Raw genomic sequence first — 24,272 nt, forward strand, 5'->3', positions numbered from 1 at the left:
ACCCGGCGCTTGAAGCGCGAGAAGGCCATATTATTACGGCAAGTTAACAGCAATCTCCCACCAAGTAAGAAATATTTGTATGTTTAGATGTTAGTGTATTGGAAAACATTAATTCTGGGGGACCATCGATCGACGCCGGCAGAGGCTCCGATGACTTTTCCCCCAAACAAACAATTCAATAAAACAATGTCATTGGGCATATATCTGTCCAATCCAGTACCTTCTTAACTTCTGCCCTTTTTATTTCCACATGGCGATACTGCCAGCCTTTGCGTTCTAAACCCCAAAACCAGACCACAGATTGAGCTCTTGAGGCCCTTGCGTTGAGTTCGCAAAATGGGGCCAGTTGAAAGAAGATACTGCCATACTGTCCGGGCTGCCCAATCCGAGCTGAGGATCGTGGACACTGAAGGAATGGAACTAGGACCAAAATCTTTAACCATAGAAGAGTGTTGGAAAGGGATAGGAAAAACAAAGAAAACCGAGGAACCAATGGTCCCCGTAGTTAAAGCCCCAAAACGTTGAAGAGGATATACCTGGCGCTTAAAGCGCTAGAAGTCTTTACTATTACGGCAAGTAAACAGCAATCCCCCACCAAGCTGGGAAATTTCCTGCAAATATTGGAAGTGAATCAACGAGATTCATTTCTTAATAAAACAAAAAACACAACAACCCGTTAGCTTTTGAAGATGCTTCTGCACTCTAGGTGTCGGTAAGCGAATATACGCTCGCGACAAAATTTACACTAAATCCATACACATAATTACACCAATGTATTGGGTTGCCCAAAAAGTAATTGCGGATTTTTCATATAGTCGGCGTTTGACAAATTTTTTCAACGGCTTGTGACTCTGTAATTGCATTCTTTCTTCTGTCAGTTATCAGCTGTTACTTTTAGCTTGCTTTAGAAAAAAAGTGTAAAAAAAGTATATTTGATTAAAGTTCATTCTAAGTTTTATTAAAAATGCATTTACTTTCTTTTCAAAAATCCGCAATTACTTGTTGGGCAACCCAATATTGGGTCCAAATCGGATCATATTTCGAGATATCTGCTATGGGATATAAGGTATGCATTTTTCATCGGGTTTTGACGAAATGTGGTTTACCTATATACCCGAGGTGGTGGGTATACAAAGTTCGGCCCGGCCGAACTTAATGCCTTTTACTTGTTTTATTTGTATATGCATTTTTTTTAGTTTTCAAAAATTTTGATAGACATTATCATTTTTGTGATTGAATCAGTTTCAATTAAAAAATTAATCTTCTATGCCTGGACAAAATGTGTTGCCTATGGGCAAGAGTGGCTTAGCCAATATGGCTCCTCAAAGATTATGATTAGATTAAAAATTAAAAAAAAAAAAAAAATTGTGTACATTCAGTTTTTATTTTTCTCCTTTTTTTGTATATACTTATACCATGATTTAGAGAAAGAAGAAAAAATTAACAATAATAATGTAATAAAAATGAGAAAAATAAGCTATAGTGGATGTTATTAAAATAATAGAAAAAATTCAATTAAAGCACATTGGAAGGTGTTATGAAAATCTTGAGCTTTGAAAATTCTAAATTTTTTCCGTTTACATCATCAAAAATCATCTGGGAATTCGTTGCGTTTGAGAAATCATAAAGGAGATTTTTGGCCTTAGTTCTCATCATATCATCAAACAAACACAGAAAGGGAGAAGGGGGAGGGGAGTTTTGAAAAACTATTGTTTTTTTCTCATGGTATTGCCCTAAGGGGCACATCCTATGTTCGCCCCAGGAATATTTACTTGTCCTACTCATATGCAGAAATTCATAACCCCTATTATTAAAAATTGTAAGCTTGTTGATGTATCCTTCGCAGGAAAAGCATTACTTTAAATCATAGTTGAATTCATGATAATATAACCATTTGTCTCTTGATAAAAATCCTTCAAGTTTTCTTACATAAATCTATCATTCTATTGTTGAAATGTATATATATATTTTCATGGACTAATTCTAATGTTAATAGTAGTTTATATAAGTTTCACTTAAATTTCTAATTTCTGTCTATACAATCATTAACATGACTTTGCAAAACCGATAATGATTGGAAAGTTTTGTTGCATATGGGACAATTATAGGCTTCTTTCGACTGAACATTGCCAGAATTGGGTGTTAGTTCCTAAAAATAGAAGGTTTTTGTTTTGTGAGTTTTCTTTTCAAAGTTTTGATTTCATTTTCAACCTACTCTTATTGGTCTTTGGGGATTGTTTAGATAAGTTTGGGCTGCAGCGGCGGCGGCCACCAAGGCTTGTGTTGAGCCACCTCCGTTTAACGCCGAAACTTGTGTTACCCTGCGTTCATAGTTGTCCACCAGCTTTTGACGTTCTTCCAGCAGCTCCTGATTGCGTTTCTGCAATGCCCTTAGATCCGTGAGAATTTGTTGTTTCTCTCCCACAATCGTTTCACGACCTTGTCTTTCCATTTCGAAATCTCTGCGATGGACTTCGTTTTGTTGCTCCAATAGTATAATGCGTTCGTTTTGTATGGTGCTTTCGGTAGCGAGCAGTTTATTACATCTCTCCAGCTCTTGAATTCTGTTCTGATGGCTTATATCCAAAGCCTTAAGTGTGGCTATTTCTGCCTTGCTTTGTTGTATTAATTCCTCGGCAGCAGTTAAATTGACCTTAAGGCAATTCAATTCGTCAATATATTGTTTTTCCTATATTTCGAAGAAGAAGAAGAAAAGAAACAAACATAAATTAGAATAAAAAAAAGCAATTTTAAAGCTAAACTTATATGTATTGGGTTGCCCAAAAAGTAACTGCGGATTTTTCATATAGTCGGCGTTGACAAATTTTTTCACAGCTTGTGACTCTGCAATTGCATTCTTTCTTCTGTCAGTTATCAGCTGTGACTTTTAGCTTGCTTTAGAAAAAAAGTGTAAAAAAAGTATATTTGATTAAAGTTCATTCTAAGTTTTATTAAAAATGCATTTACTTTCTTTTAAAAAATCCGCAATTACTTTTTGGGCAACCCCATAGATTAAAGTTAAAGAATGTTAAAAGTAGATAAGTTTGGTCGCCCCGCCATAGCGGAGTAAAGGCGAATGCAAGGGCAGACGATTATGCCGTGAAGGCCAGAGGACTGCCCGTCAATGGATTTGCATAGGAAGCCTTTTGGTGCAACTTTTTTTTTTGCAAAAATTGCCAAATATTTTTGTTATCGCTTATACCCCAAGTGTGGCCCAATTTCCCGGCGCAAGCAATGGTGCTCGCAGACGAGCGTGATGGGATTCGTGGTATGAACCCCGCTAACCCCGGAATCAGCGAGCTGAATCTGGAAATAAACAGGGTAGTCAACGAACATAAGCGGAATTTGTGGCTAAAACACTTGGAGCAATGTAACTAACTTAGGCACCGGTGTAGGCAAGCTGTTACGTCACTCTCGAACCGGTATGGACCCCGCTAACCCCAGAATCAGCGAGCTGTATCTGGAAATAAACAGGGTAGTCAACGAACATAAGCGGAATTTGTGGCTGGAACACTTGGAGCAATGTTACTTAGGCACCGGTGTAGACAAACTGTGGTCTACCGTTAAGTCAACCTCGAACCCCGGTAGACGGGATGACAGGACCTCAGTCACTTTTGGCGAGATAACCGTGACTGATTCGAAGAGATGCGCCAGGTTGTTCAACCGTCAATTTATTGTGCATCCCGAGAGAGACAGGGCAAGGAGAAGAGCCATTCGCCGTATTCGTGGCCTCCGAGCCGATGAACAGCCATTACAATTTACCGTGGGCCAAGTTACGAATGTCATCCGTGGCGCCAAATCATCTAAGGCGTTAGTTCCCCACGGAATCTCTACATTGATGTTGAAGAATCTGTATTCACCTGGAGTTGAGTACCTAACCACTGTCCTCAACCTGTCTTTGAACACTCTTATAGTTATAGCCGTGGGCCAAGTTACGAATGTCATCCGTGGCGCCAAATCATCTAAGGCGTTAGGCCCCCACGGAATCTCTACATTGATGTTAAAGAATCTGTATTCACCTGGAGTTGAGTACCTTACCACTGTCCTCAAACTGTCTTTGAATACTCTTATAGTTCCCGATGTCTGGAAAATGGGCAGAGTGATCCCTCACTGAAGCCTGGAAAGGACCCGAGTTTTGGGGAATGGTACAAACCAATCTCCCTTCTTACACCAGTGGCAAAGACGCTTGAGGCATTACTCCTCCCGAGCCTCGTAGGAGAATTTCCATTCGCCGAGCATCAACATGGATTTCGAAGACTGCATGGCACAACAACAGCTTTGCATGCCATCACCGCACACATTTGCCGTGGCTTCAATCAGCCTAGGTCATGTGATAGGACGATCCTCGTGGCACTGGACCTATCGAAGGCATTCGACACGGTCAGCCATGCCAAATTATTTGAGGACATCGCCAACACGTCTCTCCAGCCAGACCTGAAACGATGGGTCGCGAATTATCTGTGTGGTCGTCAGTTATTTATGGAATTTGGGGATAAGAAGTCAAAGCACCGTAGATTGAAACAGGGAGTTCCCCAAGGTGGTGTGATATCTACGGCACTGTTTAACCTCAACCTATCCTCCATTCCACCCCCTCCAGACGGCATAGAGATTGTATCATATGCGGACGATTTTACGAACATGGCATCAGCGATAGGTTGAACGACATTTGCGATAGGCTGAACGTCTACCTCAACGAACTTGCCTCATATTTCGCTGCAAGAAAATTCACATTGTTCACTACAAATACGTGTCAGGTGAATACTAAGCTGACTGTGATGGTCGATGGAGAAATGACTCCGACCCTCAAGTGTCCCAAAATACTTGGCGTCACATTTGACAGCTCTTACACATTCTCCCCACATGGCACAGCAATCTGCGATTAAGTCAAAAGTAGAAACAAGGTCCTCAAGTCACTTGCTGGCAGCACTTGGGGTGCTCGCTACAATAGAGAACCTCTAGATCAAGCGTCATATCAAGCAGGTCTAGACAACATTCATACAGACACGTTAGCAAATGCGGTAAATGACTACCGGGGGTGAATGAAGTCCTTGGAGAACGACCGCCTCCCATTGCACCCGAAAGAAATTGACCTCCCCCGGCAAAGCAGAGTAGTTCCGGCTCAATTACGTTCCGGCAGATGCAGCCGCCTCAACTCCTACAGAGCAAGAATTGATGCCGACGTGCAAGATGTATGTCCCGATTGTAACCAGGGACCGCACGATATACGTCACCTGTTTAATAGCCCGGCCAGACCCACTCGACTCAGACCCAGATCGCTATGGACGCACCCCATATTAGTCGCAGAGTTCCTGGGTCTTGACACTCGACAGAATCAAGCAGACGAAAGATGGAACACAATATACTCCTACAACAACAACAACAACAACATAGACCGATCTAATCCATATTTAGATCAGATGCCAGGAGGCTTCAAAAAACCCACTGTTTTAAATTTCAGCGAAATCGGCTAATAAATAAAGTTTTTATGGCCTTCAGACCCTTTATCGGCAGATCGGTGTATATGACAGCTATATCTATATAAAGTCCAATCTGAAACATATTTAAGTCAGATGTCTGGAGGCTATAAATAACCCACTGTTTTAAATTTTAGCGAAATCGGTTAAAAAATAAAGTTTTTATGGCCTTCAGACCCTTTATCGGGGAATCGGTCTATACGACAGCTATATCTAAATATGGACCGATCTGAACCATATTTACGTCAGATGTCGGGAGGCTACAAATAACCCATTGTTTTAAATTTCAGCGAAATCGTGTAACAAATAAGGTTTTTATGGACTTCAGACCCTTTATCGGCAGATCGGTCTATATGACAGCTACATCTATATAAAGTCCAATCTGAACCATATTTAAGTCAGATGTCTGGAGGCTATATATAACCCACTGTTTTAAATTTCAGCGAAATCGGGTAATAAATAAAGCTTTTATGGCCTTCAGACCCTTTATCGGCAGATCGGTCTATATGGCAGCTATATCTAAATATAGTCCGAACTTAACCATATTTGGGTTAGATGTCGGGAAGCCTAAAACTACTCACTGTTTTAAATTTCAGCGAAATTGGGCAATAAATAAAGCTTTTATGGGCTTCAGACCCTTTATCGGCAGATCGGTCTATATGGCAGCTATATCTAAATATGGACCGATCTGAACCATATTTACGTCAGATGTCGGAAGGCTTAAAATAACTCAACGTTTTAAATTTTAGCGAAATTGGGTAATAAATAAAGCTTTTATGGCCTTCAGACCCTTTATCGGGAGATCGGTCTATATGACACCTATATCTAAATATGGATCGATCTAATCCATATTAAGATCAGATGTGGGGAGGTTTAAAATAACCCACTGTTTCAAATTTCAATCAAATCGGATGGAAAATAAAGTTTTTATGGGCATTAGACCCTTTTTCGGAAAATCGGTCTATATAGCAGCTATATCCAAATATGGTCTGATTTGGTCCGTTCAAGAACTTAACCAGCGTGCATCAAAAAGACGTATCTGTGCCGAATTTCAGCTCAATATCTCAATTTTTGAAGGCTCTAGAGTGATTACAACAGACAGACGGACATACCCAAGTGAAACAATGAAACAGAAATTGATTGGCATGACCGGCTCTTAAAACAGATGGGAAAGATGATAGTACACCCTGAGTACGGGGAACGGAGAAAAACAGCTTTCAATGTTATTGCTTCTAAATGGATGACAAAGAGCTCGTCTCCAAAACAAAATACACCACATGTGTGGTGGTTTTGTTGATGTCGGCAGGTGGAGCTTGCCACGTTGAAAAAGGAATAAAATGAAAGCAAAGGCCACTTTAATGGAAGTTTTTTCAAATTTTATTTTTTTAGAAAGTTTTTTATACCCACCACCGAAGGTTGGGGGTATATTCATTTTGTCATTCCATTTGCAACACATCGAAATATCCATTTTCGACTCTATAAAGTATATATTCTTGATCAGCGTAAACATCGAAGACGATCTAGTCATGTCCGTCCGTCTGTTAAAATCGCGCTACAGTCTTGAAAAATAGAGATATTGAGCTGAAACTTTGCACAAATTATTTTTTTGTCCATAAGCAGGCTATATCTTGATATAGCCCCCATATAGACCGATGAAGCTAATGTCTGAATATGAAACTAATGTCTGCTATTATTCGATATAACTATCGAAGGCCACCACCATAGCGAAGAGGTTAGCATTTCCGCCTACGACGTTGAACACCTGGCGAGAAAGTTGACATTTTCAGCGGTGGTTATCCCCTCCTAATGCTGGCAACATTTGGTATGGCAGCCATGTAAAAACTTCTCTACAAAGAGGTGTCGCACTGAGGTACGTCGTTCGGACTCGGCTTTAAAAGGAGGCCCCTTATCTTAAGCTTAATCTTGAATCGGTAAGCACTCATTGATGTGTTGATCGTTGGCAAATTTGCATTTGCAACTATAACTGTGAAAAGTTCCCATAAACTTACCATATCCTTTACATCCAAATTGGTAGCTAATAGTTCTGAAAGTTGTCGGTTTAGGTCTTTCACAACTATATCGTGTTCACCTCGTGAAATGTAGATTTCGTCAAAATTGTTCTCGGTTTCATCGGTTTTTTGCTTTGGCAAAAATTCAAATGTAGTCTAAGTGTTGTGAAGACGAGATAAATGTATTAGAAATAATCAATCCTTCAGAAGATGTGCTAATGGGTCTTACCGTAGTTTGCTTTTCCAATTTAACAATTTGGGCCCTCATGTTCTCAATTAAAGATGTCTTCTCTGATATGGTTCTTATCATATCATCGCGATCCTTTTGTCTTGCCAAATCAACAGCTTTGGTTTGTTCCACTTGCTCTTCAATGCTTTTCCTAAGCTGAAGATTTTCGGTGCGTAGCTATAAATAGAATAAAAATGAATTAAATTTATTTTGAGGACTAGTAAAGTAGAAAGAGTGACAGAATGTATTTTTTTAAGGCATAAGGTAGCCTAACAAATGGGAAAAAAACAACATTGGTAATTGTTTTTCGAAAAAAAATAACTAAATGATTTTAAATTAAAAAAAAGTAAAATAATTTTTTGTAATATAATAAATATAATAAAAAAAAAAAAACAAAATAAAACAAAAAAAAATTAAATATAAAAAATATTAATAAAATAATAATAATAATACATGTACATACTGAAAAAAATAAAACAAATAAAAAAAAAATAAAATAAATACAAATAAAAAAAAATAAAATAAAAAAAATTAAATAAATACAAATAAAAAAAATAAAATAAATACAAATAAAATAAAATAAATATATCAAAAAACATAAAAAATATAAAAAAATTAAAAAATATATAAAAAAGATATAAAAAAAATATCAAAAAATATATAAAAAAAAATATTAAGAAAAATATAAAAAAAAAATAAAAAAAAATATAAAAAAATATAAAAAAATATATAAAAAAATATAAAAAAAAATAAAAAAAAATATAAAAAAAAATATAAAAAAAAATATAACAAAAAATATAAAAAAAATATAAAAAAGAATATAAAAAAATATAAAAATATATAAAAAATATATAAAAAAAAAAATATAAAAAAAAATAAAAAAAAAATAAAAAAAATATAAAAAAATAAAAAAAAAATATAAAAAAATATAAAAAAATATAAAAAAATATAAAAAAAATATATAAAAAAAATATAAAAAAATATAAAAAAAATATAAAAAAATATAAAAAAAAAATATAAAAAAAAAATATAAAAAAAAAATATAAAAAAAAAATATAAAAAAAAATATAAAAAAATACAAAAAAAATATTAAAAAAAAAATAAAAATAACAAAAAAAATATTAAAAAAATAAAAATAACAAAAAAAATATTAAAAAAATAAAAATAACAAAAAAAATATTAAAAAAATAAAAATAACAAAAAAAATATTAAAAAGAATAAAAATAACAAAAAAAAATATTAAAAAAATAAAAATAACAAAAAAAATTTACGAAATAAAAATGAACACAATATAGACAAATAAAAAAATAAAATGATAACTAAAAGTATAACAAAATTAAAAAAAATATATAAAAAGAAAATGATATCTAAAAATATAACAAAAGTAAAAAAAATATATAAAAAAATATAAATAAATTAAAAAATTATAAAAAAAATAAAAATATATATAAAAAAATATGAACAAATAAAAAAAAATTATAAAAATTTGAATAAATAAAAAAAATTATAAAAAAATTTGAATAAATAAAAAAATTATAAAAAAAATTTGAATAAATACAAAAATTATAAAAAAAATTTGAATAAATAAAAAAATTATAAAAACAAAATAAAAACAAAATAAGAAAATAAAATAAAAACAATATAAAAATAATAAAATATATATAAAAAATAAAAAACAAAAAAAAAATTTGAAAATAAAATATATGAAACCAAAAAAAGTGTGCTAAGTTCGGCCGGGCCGAATCTTATTTATATACCCTCCACCATTGATCGTATTTGTCGAGTTCTTTCCCGTTATATCTTTCTAGACAAACAAAGGATAAAAGAAAAGAATTGCTATGCTAATTGAATTGAGTGTTGGAGACCACAGTAGCTGAAGACCGATTCAGACCATATTTGACACGTATAGTAAGGGTTATGGGAGAAGCCGTTGTACACAATTTCAGCCAAATCGGATAAAAATTAGGCCCCCTTGAGGCTCAAGATGTCAAGATCCCAGATCAGTTTATATGGTAGCTATATCAGGCTATGGACCGATTTACACTGTACTTGGCACAGTTGCTAAAAGTCATAACAAAACACTGCACGCAAAATTTCAGCCAAATCGGAAAGGAATTGCGCCCTCTAGAGGCTTAAGAAGTCAAGACAACAGATCGGTTAATATGACTGCTATGTTAGTTTATGGACCGATTTGAACCATACTTAGCACAGGTGTTACAAACTATAACAAAACATCTCATGCAAAATTTCAGACATGGCTAGATCGACTTAAAATGTCATGGCGTTCAATAATATATATACTTTATGGGGTCTTAGACGAATATTTCGAGGAGTTACAAACAGAATGACGAAATTAGTATAACCCCATCCTAAAAATAAAACAAAATATAACAATAAAAAATTATATAAAAAATTAAAAAATATATATAAAAAATAAAAATATATATATATAAAATAAAATAAAAATAAAGAAATTTAAATGTAAAAAAATTTAACAAAAGTTAAAATATAAAATAAAATAAATTAAAATATAAAAAAAATTAAAGTGTAAAAAAAATAAAAAAAAATTAAAAATAATAAGAATAAAAAAAAAAATTAAAAAATAAAAAACAAATTAAAATAAAAACATAAAAATATAAAAAAAAAAAATTATAAAAATTGAAAAAATAAAAAAATATATAAAAAAAATAAAAAAATATATAAAAAAAATAATTGTAAAAATTGAAAAAATAAAAAATATATAAAAAAATAAAAAAATTTTTGTACAAATTGAAAAAATAAAAAAATATATAAAAAAATAAAAAAATTATTGTACAAATTGAAAACAAAAACAAAATATACAAATTAAAAATTTATAAATATATAAATAATAAAATTTATAAATTTATAAATATATATTTATAAATGTTTAAAAAAATATAAATAAAAAATATATAAAAGAATAAAAAAAATTAAAATAAAAATAAAAATAAATTAAAAAAAAATAAAATAAAAAAATACAATAACAAAAAAAAAACAAAAAAAAAATAAAAAACAAAAAAAAAATAAAAAACAAAAAAAAAAAATAAAAATAAAAAACAAAAAAAAAAATAAAAAACAAAAAAAAAAAAAAATAAAATAAAATACAAAAAAAATAAAAACAATAAAAGGATAAAAAATAAAATACAAAAAAAATAAAAACAATAAAAGGATAAAAAATAAAATACAAAAAAAATAAAAACAATAAAAGGATAAAAAATAAAATACAAAAAAAAATAAAAACAATAAAGGGATAAAAAATAAAATAAAGCAATACAAGCATAAAAGGATAAAAAAATAAAAAAACAATATAAGCATAAAAGGATAAATAAATAAAAAAATCGATAAAAGCATAAAAGGATAAAAAAATAAAAAAAAAACAATATAAGCATAAAAGGATAAAAAAATAAAAAAAACAATATAAGCATAAAAGGATAAAAAAATAAAAAAAAACAATATAAGCATAAAAGGATAAAAAACAATAAAAGCATAAAAGTATAAAAAAATGTAAAAGGATAAAAAAAAAACTAAAAAGAACAAAACAAAAAAATAAAAATGTTGCTCCGGCAGAGCCCGGCCGGGATGCGAACCTGGGCACACGGAGCAACAGCGACAGCCGTTACCGTCGTCTAGCGTTCGAGCAAAACAACTTCCAACAGATGCATAGAATCATGTGTACTACGGAAGTAGTGTAATTGTCACAGAAAAAAGTCTGTCATTACACAAAAACACATGAATTGGGAAAAGTACAGCTAATAGACAGGGTTGTCGAGCATGGTTAATGTGGTAACTGTATCATAGATGCGTTTTCGCTATTAATACGATGCAAATACAACATACTAACGCACGGCCCTTGAAGCCATCACACCTAATATGGGTGAAAAGATTCTAACCAAAAACGAAACGGTGAGTGTTTCTATCTTTGGCTTTCCTTTTCCATTTGCATCTCCGATCATTCAGCACGTCTCGAAAGAGAAACAAACAAAAAATTGAGCCATAAATGATTGCTTGTAAAAAAATTTCCGAAAAATTAGCTTGCCAACTTAAATTTCCATTAAATAAAAAATAAAATTCCTTTATAAGATCAACTTACTGCTTCAATTTGATTTTGGCAAACGTTTAATTGTTGTTTATAATGCGATTCCATAGTATTCATTTTTTCCTTCCATTCCAAAGAATTGGTATAGAATAATTTCATGGTATTATTAACTTTCTCCAAGGTAGCTGAGTAAAAGACAAAGAAATTTAATGAAATATTTGTTGAGTAATCCTAAAATCATGAAAGGGGAATCACTTACTTTTCAATTGCACATACTCGGTGAACATGGTCTGCAGTTTGACAACGTCTTCGGCACTGGCCTGCATGGAAATACTGGGAAATTGTGAATAGACACTAGACTAAAAATAAAAAAAAAAAACTCAATGAGAGGATATGGGAATATAAATGATGTTCAGTTGGCAAACAAACCTTTAAAATGTCAGCATTGACTTCTCCCATTATGAAACTGCTGGCTAAACTATTATTGTTCGATGAAGAAGCTGATAGCGTTGCCTGACCAGCTTTGCCACTATTGGCATTGTTGCTATTGCTTAGCAGAGGTTGACGATTCTCTTTGTTAGAACTGTAACTTAGAGACATATTTAGAGGGGATGGTGGTGGTCTAGAGTGCATAGATGTCTTGGGACTTTGCTCCACAGGAGAGGGTATGGCACAATCCTCCAAATTAAGTGGTAGCAAATCATCCTGAACTTCAACTTGAGGTTTCGACCACAAAATGCTATCAGCTGATCGTTGCATTGCAGCAGCAGTGGACATAGATGATGTGACCTTTGTATTGACAATGCTTTTACTCGATTCTTTGGAAGCTGTCATAGATGATGATGTTGTGTCCGATGAGGCCGTCTCTTTTAAGGCTGTCAACGAAGTTGTTGGTGTTTTATCGCCATTATTACTGGCATTTTTCAATTCCTTTATTTGACTGTTCTTCAATGAGGAGAAACAACTTCCTGGTGTGTCTGAATGCAAGCTGGCATCCAATGCAGAATCAACTCGATCACCATCATGTTCCAAGGAGGAGAGCGGTGAAGTACCCAAAATTACAAAAGATTCTTCGTCCGACATTATCTCAAGCAGGAAAGTTAAAAAATACGGTGCGATGTAGAACGTCAGAAGTTGGGTAATGTCCGCTCTTTGCTAAGGAACTGAAAGTATAAGGAGAAAAAAATTCATTAAATTGTTCTTGCCCCAACATAAGCAGGGGACTCCCCTGTGTTATAATTCTCTGCCCTCTATTCGCACGCATTTGTCATGTTTTGTGACTCACACAATTTGCTTACCTTATCTATCGAAATAAGTTTGACAAATCGATTTAATGTCGATGTTTCAAAAACTCATCAAAACTAGCAGAATATGACAATTTCTACGTTAACATTTCTCTCAAGTATTCGGTAAATGGTAAGTTACATGACACACTCCTAACGCAATCCAATCTGAACCCTTTCCCTTTAGACGAGTGCAAGTGCCCAAAACTTATCTTTGCTATACTTATCTCTTTTTGATATAGTCAAACAAGTAAATTATCACTAATTTATTAAATTGTTATATATAATATATGTCTAAGATACATACTCCGCCGTTAAGATATACTGCAACTATATTCCGAATGGCAATTTGATACAACCAAAATATTTTTGCTTTGCTCAGCGATTAGAGTTACCCAACTATTTGCAAACTGTTCTGTCATCAGTTGAATTGGTGTTCGTTTTATAGGCAGTATGCAAGGCAAATGTATATAAGGTAAAGTCATTACCAAGACATATTAATCCAGATACTGAATTGGCCCGATGGAGTCTTTCATCGGCAAGGGCTGCCTTCTAAGTGTACAACACAATGCTACAACAACAACAAGAATATAAATTTTTTCTCTTTGTTTACGTTTTCTTCTATTTAAAGAAATTTTCAATCGGCAAATTTGACATCCTTAATAATGTTCATGGGGCCTTTCCACTTTATGTTTTCATAAGTGAACTAAAAGTACATATACATTGGCCGCTAGTTCCGGTTGCGAATAAATTCAGTACTAGGCTTAACACAGATGTAATGTTTTTCTATGATCTAAAAACGTGGTTTTATTTGACACGGTATAACTCAAGGCGGATTTAACAAGGTGGTCTCACGTGAACGGCAGTTAACAGTAGGTCAGGTTTGACAGTATTATCAGATTTTTGTTTGCATTCTCTTTGTTGTCATCTTATTTCTCGCATACTCTCTGCTCATATACGCACGCGAATGCGCGCATGCACACGAATTTCTTTGTGTGTGTTGGCAAACTGTCTATCAGCTAGATGGCAAAATGGCGGAATGCACCATATGATTTGAGGTTGTTGTACAAATGAGACCACCTTTAATTGTTTTTCGATGGAAAATAACAACAAGGGTAATGAAAACAAAACTGACATCCTAATACCGTCAAACCACGACATAATTACCAGGTGGGGTAACGTAAACAGCTGAGTAAAATTTTTTCTCGCTAAGTGCACTATCTGTCAACGAATTTTTGTTGTGTGTGTATTATATTGTAGTTAGGAACTATAACACACAATCAACGAAAAATAACGCCTCACGGCCAGTAAAATTAAAATATAGTTATGGTAACTGTAAAAATGTTGCATTTCTTATCTAATGCAATAACAATGAGGACTTCACACCGGTCCGTTACCAACGAAATCCCAATGTGAAGCAGCATTTAATCACATTGGCAATTAATTGAAGCGAAATGTGTATTGGCGCGGCGACATTTTGCTGGTATTTTGCTCAAAGTCAGTACCACTGCTGCGGAAAGTGTTCGCATTTCCTTTGGCACCATTTTTTTATAGTGCACTTTGAAAGTTGTTCGTGTGCAAATTCAAAGTCAGTACTAGGCTCCAGGATTCACTGAATAAGGTTAAGCCAAGCGATCAGCCGATATACTTTTTTTTTAATATTTGGCAGTACTTGGCATTGAGGATGTCAACTTGTTCTCTTTTTACATTCATTCTTTGTTTACGTTTTCTCCTATATGATGACATTTTCAATCGTCAGATTTGACATCCTTAATGATGTTTATGGGGCCTATCCACTTTGTGTTTTGCATGTGACCTAACCTTCTATTAGTGAATCCTGACTAGGCTCTAACAAGTATTTGAAATTAAAGCCTAGTCTTGACTTCGACTTTTCACACGACCAACTGTCACAACACACTATAAAAAAGGTGGTGACGAACATAATACGAACGCGGGCAAAATAAGAGCGACATGTCGTTGCATGTTCGCACAATTTTAATTGAAAATGTAATTAAATGCTCACGAAATGGGCCGAAGCAACTCTGCTTCAATACTTTTGTCTTGCTTGTGTATTATTGTTTGTGTTCCGACAAAGAAAAGAGTCTTTAGGATTTCGCTATAATTTAATAGGCATTTTCGCTGTAAATGAAGTCTGTACTAGGCTTTATTGCAAAATGAAAACAAAAATAAAAAAAATTTTACTCAGCTGTTGGCAGTGCCTCAGGATTCACTAATAGAAGGTTAGGTCACATGCAAAACACAAAGTGGATAGGCCCCATAAACATCATTAAGGATGTCAAATCTGACGATTGAAAATGTCATCATATAGGAGAAAACGTAAACAAAGAATGAATGTAAAAAGAGAACAAGTTGACATCCTCAATGCCAAGTACTGCCAAATATTAAAAAAAAAGTATATCGGCTGATCGCTTGGCTTAACCTTATTCAGTGAATCCTGGCAGTGCCTCATAAGTGCATCCTAGTTGTTCAAATAGTTTTTGTTTGATGTAAAGACCCCTTAAGTTGTTTTCCATCTGGACGCCGTCCAATCGGCTTATTTTGTGAACGACTTTGTACTCCTAGCGGCATCATATGCCTTTACGTTTACGTTTCTGTGGTGTTTTGCGGTACTGATATTTATTTAGACAATTTTGCATAAAACTACTCCAAAATGGTAAGTTTAATGAATATATAAACAAAATGAGTAATGAAATAAAACTATTTTCTTCATTCAGACAATTGGTAAGAACAACAAAATGATTCAGCACCTTAACTATAGGGTGCGAGTCGTATTGCAAGATTCACGCACATTTATAGGCACGTTTAAGGCCTTTGATAAACATATGAATTTGATTCTGGGAGATTGTGAAGAATTCCGCAAAATACGCTCCAAAAATACCAAAGTTCCAGAGCGCGAAGAAAAGAGAATACTAGGATTTGTATTGCTGCGCGGCGAAAATATTGTCTCATTGACTGTTGAAGGACCTCCACCACCAGAAGAGGGTTTGCCGCGTGTGCCAATTCCCGGCGCTCTTTCTGGGCCCGGCATGGGTCGTGCTACTGGCCGAGGTGTTCCCGTGAATATGTCTTCAGTGCCTGCAGGTCTGCAGGGTCCGGTACGTGGCATTGGCGGTCCTGGTCAACAACACATGACACCGATCGGACGCGGTGTACCTCGTGCGCCTATCATAGGTGGGCCACCACCAAGCATTATTCCCGGAGGTATGCCATCCATGGCTGGTTCAATGCCCCGAGGAGCACCACCACCAATGAGAGGTCCCCCACCTGGTGTACTGAGGGGAGCTCCACCACCAGGCCGTGGGGGTTATCAAATGTGAACGAAATTTTTTTTTAAGAGCCTAGGTTCTGGGCTATGGAGTCTCTTTATAAGTTGTAACACTGCATATATGTAATAAATGAATAAACCTTTGTAAACTGATGTAGAATGTGTGAGATTTTTCCCATAGAATTTTTTGGATAAGAAGGCTGAGCTGCAGACGACAAAAATGCATGCAGACAAAATTAAAATTTTTTTTTTTATTAAATCTAAGGACGGTAACATGTAGCAACTCTAAATAATGAGTTGCGATCTCATAAGGCACGTACAGTGGCACAGAAAAGTTTATAAGCACACTGAAGTAAAACATTTTACAACTAAAATTTTTTGTACCAAAAGGTTTATCTGTCAAATGAGTATTGTTGCTAAAACTGTTAACCATGGCCTAATATTATAATTAGCCCCGGCATGGCATAGCTGTGAGCACCACACAGGCTGGAACATTGAGGTCTGATCTGTGTGGTGTTCATTGCTGTCACGAGGAGCTTAGCTGCGAGCTACCGGGTGCGTCCACAGGCTGCGGATAGTGCAATGCTCCATACCGAGTAGCTGCAACGACAGTCATGGACAATCAGCGGTATCGAGCGGAGAGTCCAAGTGAGAGGCCGGGTGGCATCAGCTTTTATACAAATACTGAGTGCCTATGATGCTGGATATGACAAGGCGGGTTATTGGTAGAGCTGACAAACTATTGATAATCGCAACATTCGATATTTTCGATAGTTTTAATAATAAATGTCGATAGTATCGATACTATCATTAATTTCCCATCACCTATATTTCAAACAACATTGAGAAGTAAAAATCAGGAGATTGATTGATTCATTGATAGAAACATTATCAATGCACAGACCAAATAAAACCAAGATTTAAAAAGTCAGTTGGAAGTCATGAGAGAAATCATTGTACAAAATGTGAGGCTAATCGGATGAATTAAAAAAAAAAAAAAATATGCGCCCTCTATAGGCGCAATGTATCTTAAAGGGTGCATTCATTCAATGTATATCTTAAAGGATGCATTCATTCAATGTATTTTAAAGGATGCATTCATGTGACCCAAATATGGTTCAGATCGGACTATATTTGGATATAACTCTCATATAGACCAATCTGCCGATAAACGTTCTGATGTCCATAAAAGCTTTATTTTTCTCTCGGATTTCGGTAAAATTTGAAATAGTGGGTTATTTTAACCCTCCCGACATGTGACCCAAATATGGTTCAGATCGGACTATATTTAGATATGGCTGCCATATAGACCGATCTCCCGATAAAGGGTCTGATGTCCATAAAAGCTTTATTTATTACCCAATTTTGCTAAAATTTGAAACAGAGGGTTATTTCAAGCCTCCTGACATCTGACTTAAATATGGTTCAGATCGGACTATATTTAGATATAGCTGTCATATAGACCGATCTCCCGATAAAGGGTCTAATGCCCATAAATGCTTTATTTTTTATTCGATTTCGCTGAAATTTAAAACAGTGAGTTCTTTTAGGCCTCCCGACACCGGACCTAAATATGATTCAGATTGGAATATATTAAGATATAGCTGCCATATAGACCAATCTGCCGATAAAGGGTCCGAAGTCCATACAATCTTTATTTATTACCCGATTTTGCTGTAATTTGGAACAGTGAGTTGTTTTGAGTCTCCCTATATCCGACCTTATTAGATTTCAAATCGGACTATATCAAGATATAACTGTCATAGAGACTGATCTGTCGATAAGGGGTCTGAAGCCCATAAAAGGTTTTTTTATACCCTCCACCATAGGATGGGGGGTAAACTAATTTCGTCATTCTGTTTGTAACTACTCGAAATATTCGTCTGAGACCCCATAAAGTATATATATTCTTGATTGTCGCGACATTTTATGTCGATCTAGCCGTGTCCGTCCGTCTGTCTGTCGAAAGCACGCTAACTTCCGAAGGAGTAAAGCTAGCTGCTTGAAATTTTGCACAAATACTTTTTATTAGTGTATATTCGGTTGGCATTGTAAATAGGCCATATCGGTCCATGTTTTGATATAGCTGCCATATAAACCGATCTTGGGTCTTGACTTCTTGAGCCTCTAGAGTGCGCAATACTTCTCTGATTGTAATGAAATTTTGCATGACGTGTTTTGTTACGATATCCACCAACTGTGCAAAGTATGGTTCAAATCGGTTCATAATCTGATATGGCTGTCATATAAACCGATCTTGGGTCTTGACTTCTTGAGCCTCTAGCGTGCGCAAATCTTATTCGATTGGAATGAAATTTTGCATGACATATTTTATTATGACTTTCAACAACTGTGCCAAATAAGGTTCAAATCGGTCAATAACCTGATATAGCTGCCATATAAACCGATCTTGGGTCTTGACTTCTTGAGTCTCTAGAGGGCGCAATTCCTTTCCGATTTGGCTGAAATTTTGCATGACATATTTTATCATGACTTTCAACAACTGTGCCAAATAAGGTTCAAATCGGTGAACCTGATATAGCTGCCATATAAACCGATCTGGGATCTAGACTTCTTGAGCCTCTAGAGGTCGCAATTATTATCCCATTTGCCTGAAATACGTACGACGGATCCTCTCTTGACCATTAACATACGTGTTTATTATGGTCTGAATCGGTCTATAGTCTGATATAGCTCCCATATAAATCGATCTCGATCTATTTTACTTCTTGAGCCCCCAAAGGGCGCAATTTTTATTCGAATTGGCTGAAATTTTACACAGGTCTCCCACATATAATTCAATTGTGGTCCGAACCGGACCATATCTTGATATCGCTCTAATCGCAGTGCAAATCTTTTCTTTTATCCTTTTTTTGCCTAAGAAGAGATGCCGGGAAAATAACTCGACAAATGCGATCCATGGTGGAGGAGCATATAGGATTCGGCCCGGCCGAACTTAGCACGCTTTTATTTGTTTTTTATTTTCTCGTCCGTTTAGTTTTGTTTATTTCGTTGCACCATTAATTAGAACATTTAGAGCAGTCGTGGGAAGTCAATCCCAATCTGCGTTTGAATTTGTAAAGAGGTTGTGAGAAATTGAACAAAAAGGTGTTACTCACCACCGACAAGTCATCACTACTTTATATAAAAGCGAAATTGAGCTTTTCCAATCAATTGAGTAGTAGCAGCAAAGCGTTATAGAACAAAAAGGTCCAAATGTAACGCGCAAGGTGAGAGTATGAGCCAAAACTACTTTTTTGAAATTTAAAATTTTCCACAGGGATAACTATCATGCCCTGGGGTAAATTCCAACCAAAAACAGATGATCTTGAACGCACATAGAGAACTATGGAACTTTCTTACAACCTATTTACTTGCCATTCCAGAGAATGTCTCCCCAAGGCCTTGTCATCTGCATTTTGTGTTTCTCAATGATGTTGCCTCTGGTGTTGGCAGCTCCATTGGAATCAACGAAGGAAAATGACTTTGTTTTGATAAAATTCAATGATTTAAGCAGCTCCAATGTTATGCCAATGAGGATTAGACGTGATTTGACTGTGGAAATTGATGCGGAGGCCAATGAACCGGTAGACAAGGATTATGACATGGAATTGGCTGAGGTGCATGTATTCCGGCCCGTATTTAGTATTCGCTCATCATATTTACGCAGAGGAGGTTAATGAGATATCGCTGCATGTGTGTGTGTGTGTGTGCAATTTAATTTAAATGTAAAGCAAGGGCAATTCGTGAATTTTTAAACTTTTTAAAATATAAATAAAATGTTAATCAACTTTATACGGTGGGGTATGTGGGGCTGAATTTGATTTCAGACCCATGGTTTCTTGAGCAAAACTTCTTAGAATTTGTCACAGGTTACGATTTTGACAGCAGTTTAAGCCTAGTACTGAATTTATTTGCACGAAAATAGTCTATTAATTGATGGCGAAATATGCCGCCATCTATTGGACGGCACAGACAAACGAGAGATAAACAACGGCACACAACAAAAACTACATTGAAACAGAGTTGTTTGTGACCCAGTTCGAGATCAATTAGTTACATTGAGTGCACTATCTGTCAAAAGCGGTGACTAGTGCAACTCTGATTTTGTGTATGTTACTAAGTCGCGCCATTTTTCGTTGTTTGTGTGTATGATTCTTAACTACAATACACACACACACAACCAAAACAGATAGTGCACTTTGCGAGAAAAAATTGTACTCAGCTGTTAACGGTACCCTACATGGTAACTAATGTCATGGTTTAAGTTGTAACAAGTAAAAGTGCTAAATTCGGCCGGGCCGAATCTTATATACCCTCCAACATGGATCGCATTTGTCGAGTTATTTTCCCGGCATCTCTTCTTAGGCAAAAAGAGGATACAAGAAAAGATTTGTTTTGCTATTAGAGCGATATCAAGATATAGTCCGGTTGAGACCACAATTAAATTATATGTTGGGGACCTGTGTAAAATTTCAGCCAATTCGAATAAAAATTGCGCCCTTTGGGGGCTCAAGAAGTAAAATAGAGAGATCGATTTATATGGGAACTGTATCGGGCTATAGACCGATTCAGACTGTAATAAACACGTATGTTGATGGTCATGAGAGGATCCGTCGTACAAAATTTCATTCCAATCGGATAATAATTGCGCCCTATAGAGGCTCAAGAAGTCAAGACCCAAGATCGGTTTATATGGCAGCTATATCAGGTTATTGACCGATTTGAACCTAATTGAGAACAGTTGTTGGAAGTCATAGCAAAACACGTCGTGCAGAATTTCATTCCAATCGGATAAGGATTGCGCCCTCTAGAGGCTCAAGAAGTCAAGACTCAAGATCGGTTTATATGGCAGCTATATCAGATTAAGGACCGATTAGGCACAGTTGTTGGAAGTCATAGCAAAACACTTTGTACAAAATTTCATTCCAATCGAATAAGAATTGCGCCCCTATAGGCTCAAGAAGTCAAGTCCCCAGATCGGTTTATATGGCAGCTATATCAGGTTATTGACCGATTTGAACCTAATTGAGAACAGTTATTGGAAGTCATAGCAAAACACGTCTTGCAAAATTTCATTCCAATCGGATAAGAATTGCGCCCTCTAGAGGCTCAAGAAGTCAAGACCCAAGATCGGTTTATATGGCAGATATATAAGGTTATTGACCGATTTGAACCTTATTGAGAACAGTTATTGGAAGTCATAGCAAAACACGTCGTGCAAAATTTCATTCCAATCGGATAAGAATTGCGACCTCTAGAAGCTCAAGAAGTCAAGATCCCAGATCGGTTTATATGACAGCTATATCAGGTTATTGACCAATTGGAACCATACTTGGCACAGTTGTTAGATATCTTAAAAAACACGTTGTGCAAAATTTCATTCCAAGAATTGCGCCCTCTAGAGGCTTAAGAAGTCAAGACCCAAGATCGGTTTGTATGGCAGCTATATCAGATTATGGACCGATTTGAACCAGACTTGGGACAGTTATTTGACATCATAACAAAACACGTCTTGCAAAATTTCATTCCAATCGGATAAGAATTGCGCCCTCTAGAGGCTCAAGAAGTCAAGACCCAAGATCGGTTTATATGACAGCTATATCAGGTTATGGACCGATTTGAACCTAATTTGGCACAGTTGTTGGAAGTCATAGCAAAACACGTCATGCAAAATTTCATTCCAATCGGATAAGAATTGCGTCCTCTAGAGGCTCAGGAAGTCAAGTCCCCAAATCGGTTTATATGACAGCTATATCAGGTTATGGACAGATTTAAACCATACTTAGCACAGTTATTGGACATCATAACCAAACACGTTGTGCAAAATTTCATTCCAATCGGATAAGAATTGCGCCCCCTAGAGGCTCAAGAAGTCAAGACCCAAGATCGGTTTATATGGCAGCTATATCAGGTTATTGACCGATTTGAACCTAATTGAGAACAATTGTTGGAAGTCATAGCAAAACACGTCTTGCAAAATTTCATTCCAATCGGATAAGAATTGCGCCCCCTAGAGGCTCAAGAAGTCAAGACCCAAGATCGGTTTATATGGCAGCTATATCAGATTATGGACCGATTTGAACCACACTTAGCACAGTTATTGGATATCATAGCAAAACACGTCGTGCAAAATTTCGTTCCAATCGGATAAGAATTGCGAACTCTAGAAGCTCAAGAAGTCAAGATCCCAGATCGGTTTATATGACAGCTATATCAGGTTATTGACCAATTGGAACCATACTTGGCACAGTTGTTAGATATCTTAAAAAACACGTTGTGCAAAATTTCATTCCAAGAATTGCGCCCTCTAGAGGCTTAAGAAGTCAAGACCCAAGATCGGTTTGTATGGCAGCTATATCAGATTATGGACCGATTTGAACCAGACTTGGGACAGTTATTTGACATCATAACAAAACTCGTCTTGCAAAATTTCATTCCAATCGGATAAGAATTGCGCCCTCTAGAGGCTCAAGAATTCAAGACCCAAGATCGGTTTATATGACAGCTATATCAGGTTATGGACCGATTTGAACCTAATTTGGCACAGTTGTTGGAAGTCATAGCAAAACACGTCATGCAAAATTTCATTCCAATCGGATAAGAATTGCGTCCTCTAGAGGTGAAGAAGTCAAGACCCAAGATCGGTTTATATGGCAGCTATATCAGGTTATTGACCGATTTGAATCTAATTGAGAACATTTGTTGGAAGTCATAGCAAAACACGTCTTGCAAAATTTCATTCCAATCGGATAAGAATTGCGCCCTCTAGAGGCTTAAGAAGTCAAGACCCAAGATCGGTTTAAATGGCAGCTTTATCAGGTTATTGACCGATTTGAACCTAATTGAGAACAGTTGTTGGAAGTCATAGCAAAACACGTCTTGCAAAATTTCATTCCAATCGGATAAGAATTGCGCCCTCTAGAGGCTCAAGAAGTCAAGACCCAAGATCGGTGTATATGGCAGCTATATCAGGTTATTGACCGATTTGAACCTAATTCAGAACAGTTGTTGGGAGTCATAGCAAAACACGTCGTGCAAAATTTCATTCCAATCGGATAAGAATTGCGCCCTCTAGAGGCTTAAGAAGTCAAGACCCAAGATCGGTTTAAATGGCAGCTTTATCAGGTTATTGACCGATTTGAACCTAATTGAGAACAGTTGTTGGAAGTCATAGCAAAACACGTCTTGCAAAATTTCATTCCAATCGGATAAGAATTGCGCCCTCTAGAGGCTCAAGAAGTCAAGACCCAAGATCGGTGTATATGGCAGCTATATCAGGTTATTGACCGATTTGAACCTAATTCAGAACAGTTGTTGGGAGTCATAGCAAAACACGTCGTGCAAAATTTCATTCCAATCGGATAAGAATTGCGCCCTCAAGAGGCTTAAGAAGTCAAGACCCAAGATCGGTTTATATGCTGCTGTAAAATTTCGCTCGCGGAACAATAAAAAAATTTCGGCGACTATTCCGAGAAAGCGGTATCGTATACCATCATTAATGTGCTAAAAGAACTCCCAAGACAAATTTTCAATTTTCTTTTATAATTTGTTGTTTTTATTGTATTTTTAAACTTTGTTTTTTTTTTCATAAATCATATTTGGTACTGTTATAAACATGGTTTTTCATATAGGTATCTACATGTATTTATGTATATAAACATATATCTAGTAAAATACATTAAACAAATTAAAAACAAATTATATAAATTTTGGTTAAGTGTTTTCATGTTTTAAAAATCCGATGGTATGTTTTAAAAAAATTCCATTTTGAGCGATAAAGAAAGGATAAAGTCAAGACCAACATGAACATAGGGGGAAGACTTTGAAAATTTTGTTTTTTTTTTATGATATTTTGAAATTAAAAATATATAATTTTTTTTTTAAATAAGAGCAAATATAAGTAGGGTTAGGTGTGTAGTATAATTTATAAT

At 35.4% G+C, this 24,272-nt stretch overlaps 2 protein-coding genes across 3 annotated transcripts; one reads left to right on the plus strand and one right to left on the minus strand.

The window, feature by feature from the left end:
* Nucleotides 1-1,920: 1,920 nt before the first annotated feature.
* On the minus strand, nucleotides 1,921-13,747 carry LOC106082320 (NF-kappa-B essential modulator). 2 transcript variants are annotated; one of them, XM_059370076.1, is made up of 8 exons: nucleotides 13,360-13,747; nucleotides 12,199-12,932; nucleotides 12,029-12,128; nucleotides 11,824-11,954; nucleotides 7,713-7,889; nucleotides 7,484-7,639; nucleotides 2,216-2,689; nucleotides 1,921-2,149 (listed from the first exon to the last, which is right to left on the minus strand). In XM_059370076.1, the coding sequence occupies exons 2-8, from the start codon at nucleotides 12,850-12,852 to the stop codon at nucleotides 2,024-2,026; spliced, it is 1,818 nt and encodes a 605-aa protein (XP_059226059.1). In that variant the 5' UTR covers nucleotides 12,853-12,932; nucleotides 13,360-13,747; the 3' UTR covers nucleotides 1,921-2,023. The 2 variants fall into 2 exon arrangements, with proteins under 2 accessions (XP_059226059.1, XP_059226060.1); XM_059370077.1 differs by lacking the exon at nucleotides 13,360-13,747 and adding an exon at nucleotides 13,068-13,285.
* Nucleotides 13,748-15,627: 1,880 nt separating this feature from the next.
* Nucleotides 15,628-16,491, plus strand: LOC106090362 (small nuclear ribonucleoprotein-associated protein B). The gene is made up of 2 exons (XM_013256525.2): nucleotides 15,628-15,726; nucleotides 15,788-16,491. The coding sequence occupies exons 1-2, from the start codon at nucleotides 15,724-15,726 to the stop codon at nucleotides 16,388-16,390; spliced, it is 606 nt and encodes a 201-aa protein (XP_013111979.1). The 5' UTR covers nucleotides 15,628-15,723; the 3' UTR covers nucleotides 16,391-16,491.
* Nucleotides 16,492-24,272: the final 7,781 nt, after the last annotated feature.

This window comes from Stomoxys calcitrans, chromosome 5, assembly GCF_963082655.1.
Source record: "Stomoxys calcitrans chromosome 5, idStoCalc2.1, whole genome shotgun sequence".
In the NCBI taxonomy this organism is placed as follows: Eukaryota; Metazoa; Arthropoda; class Insecta; order Diptera; family Muscidae; genus Stomoxys; species Stomoxys calcitrans.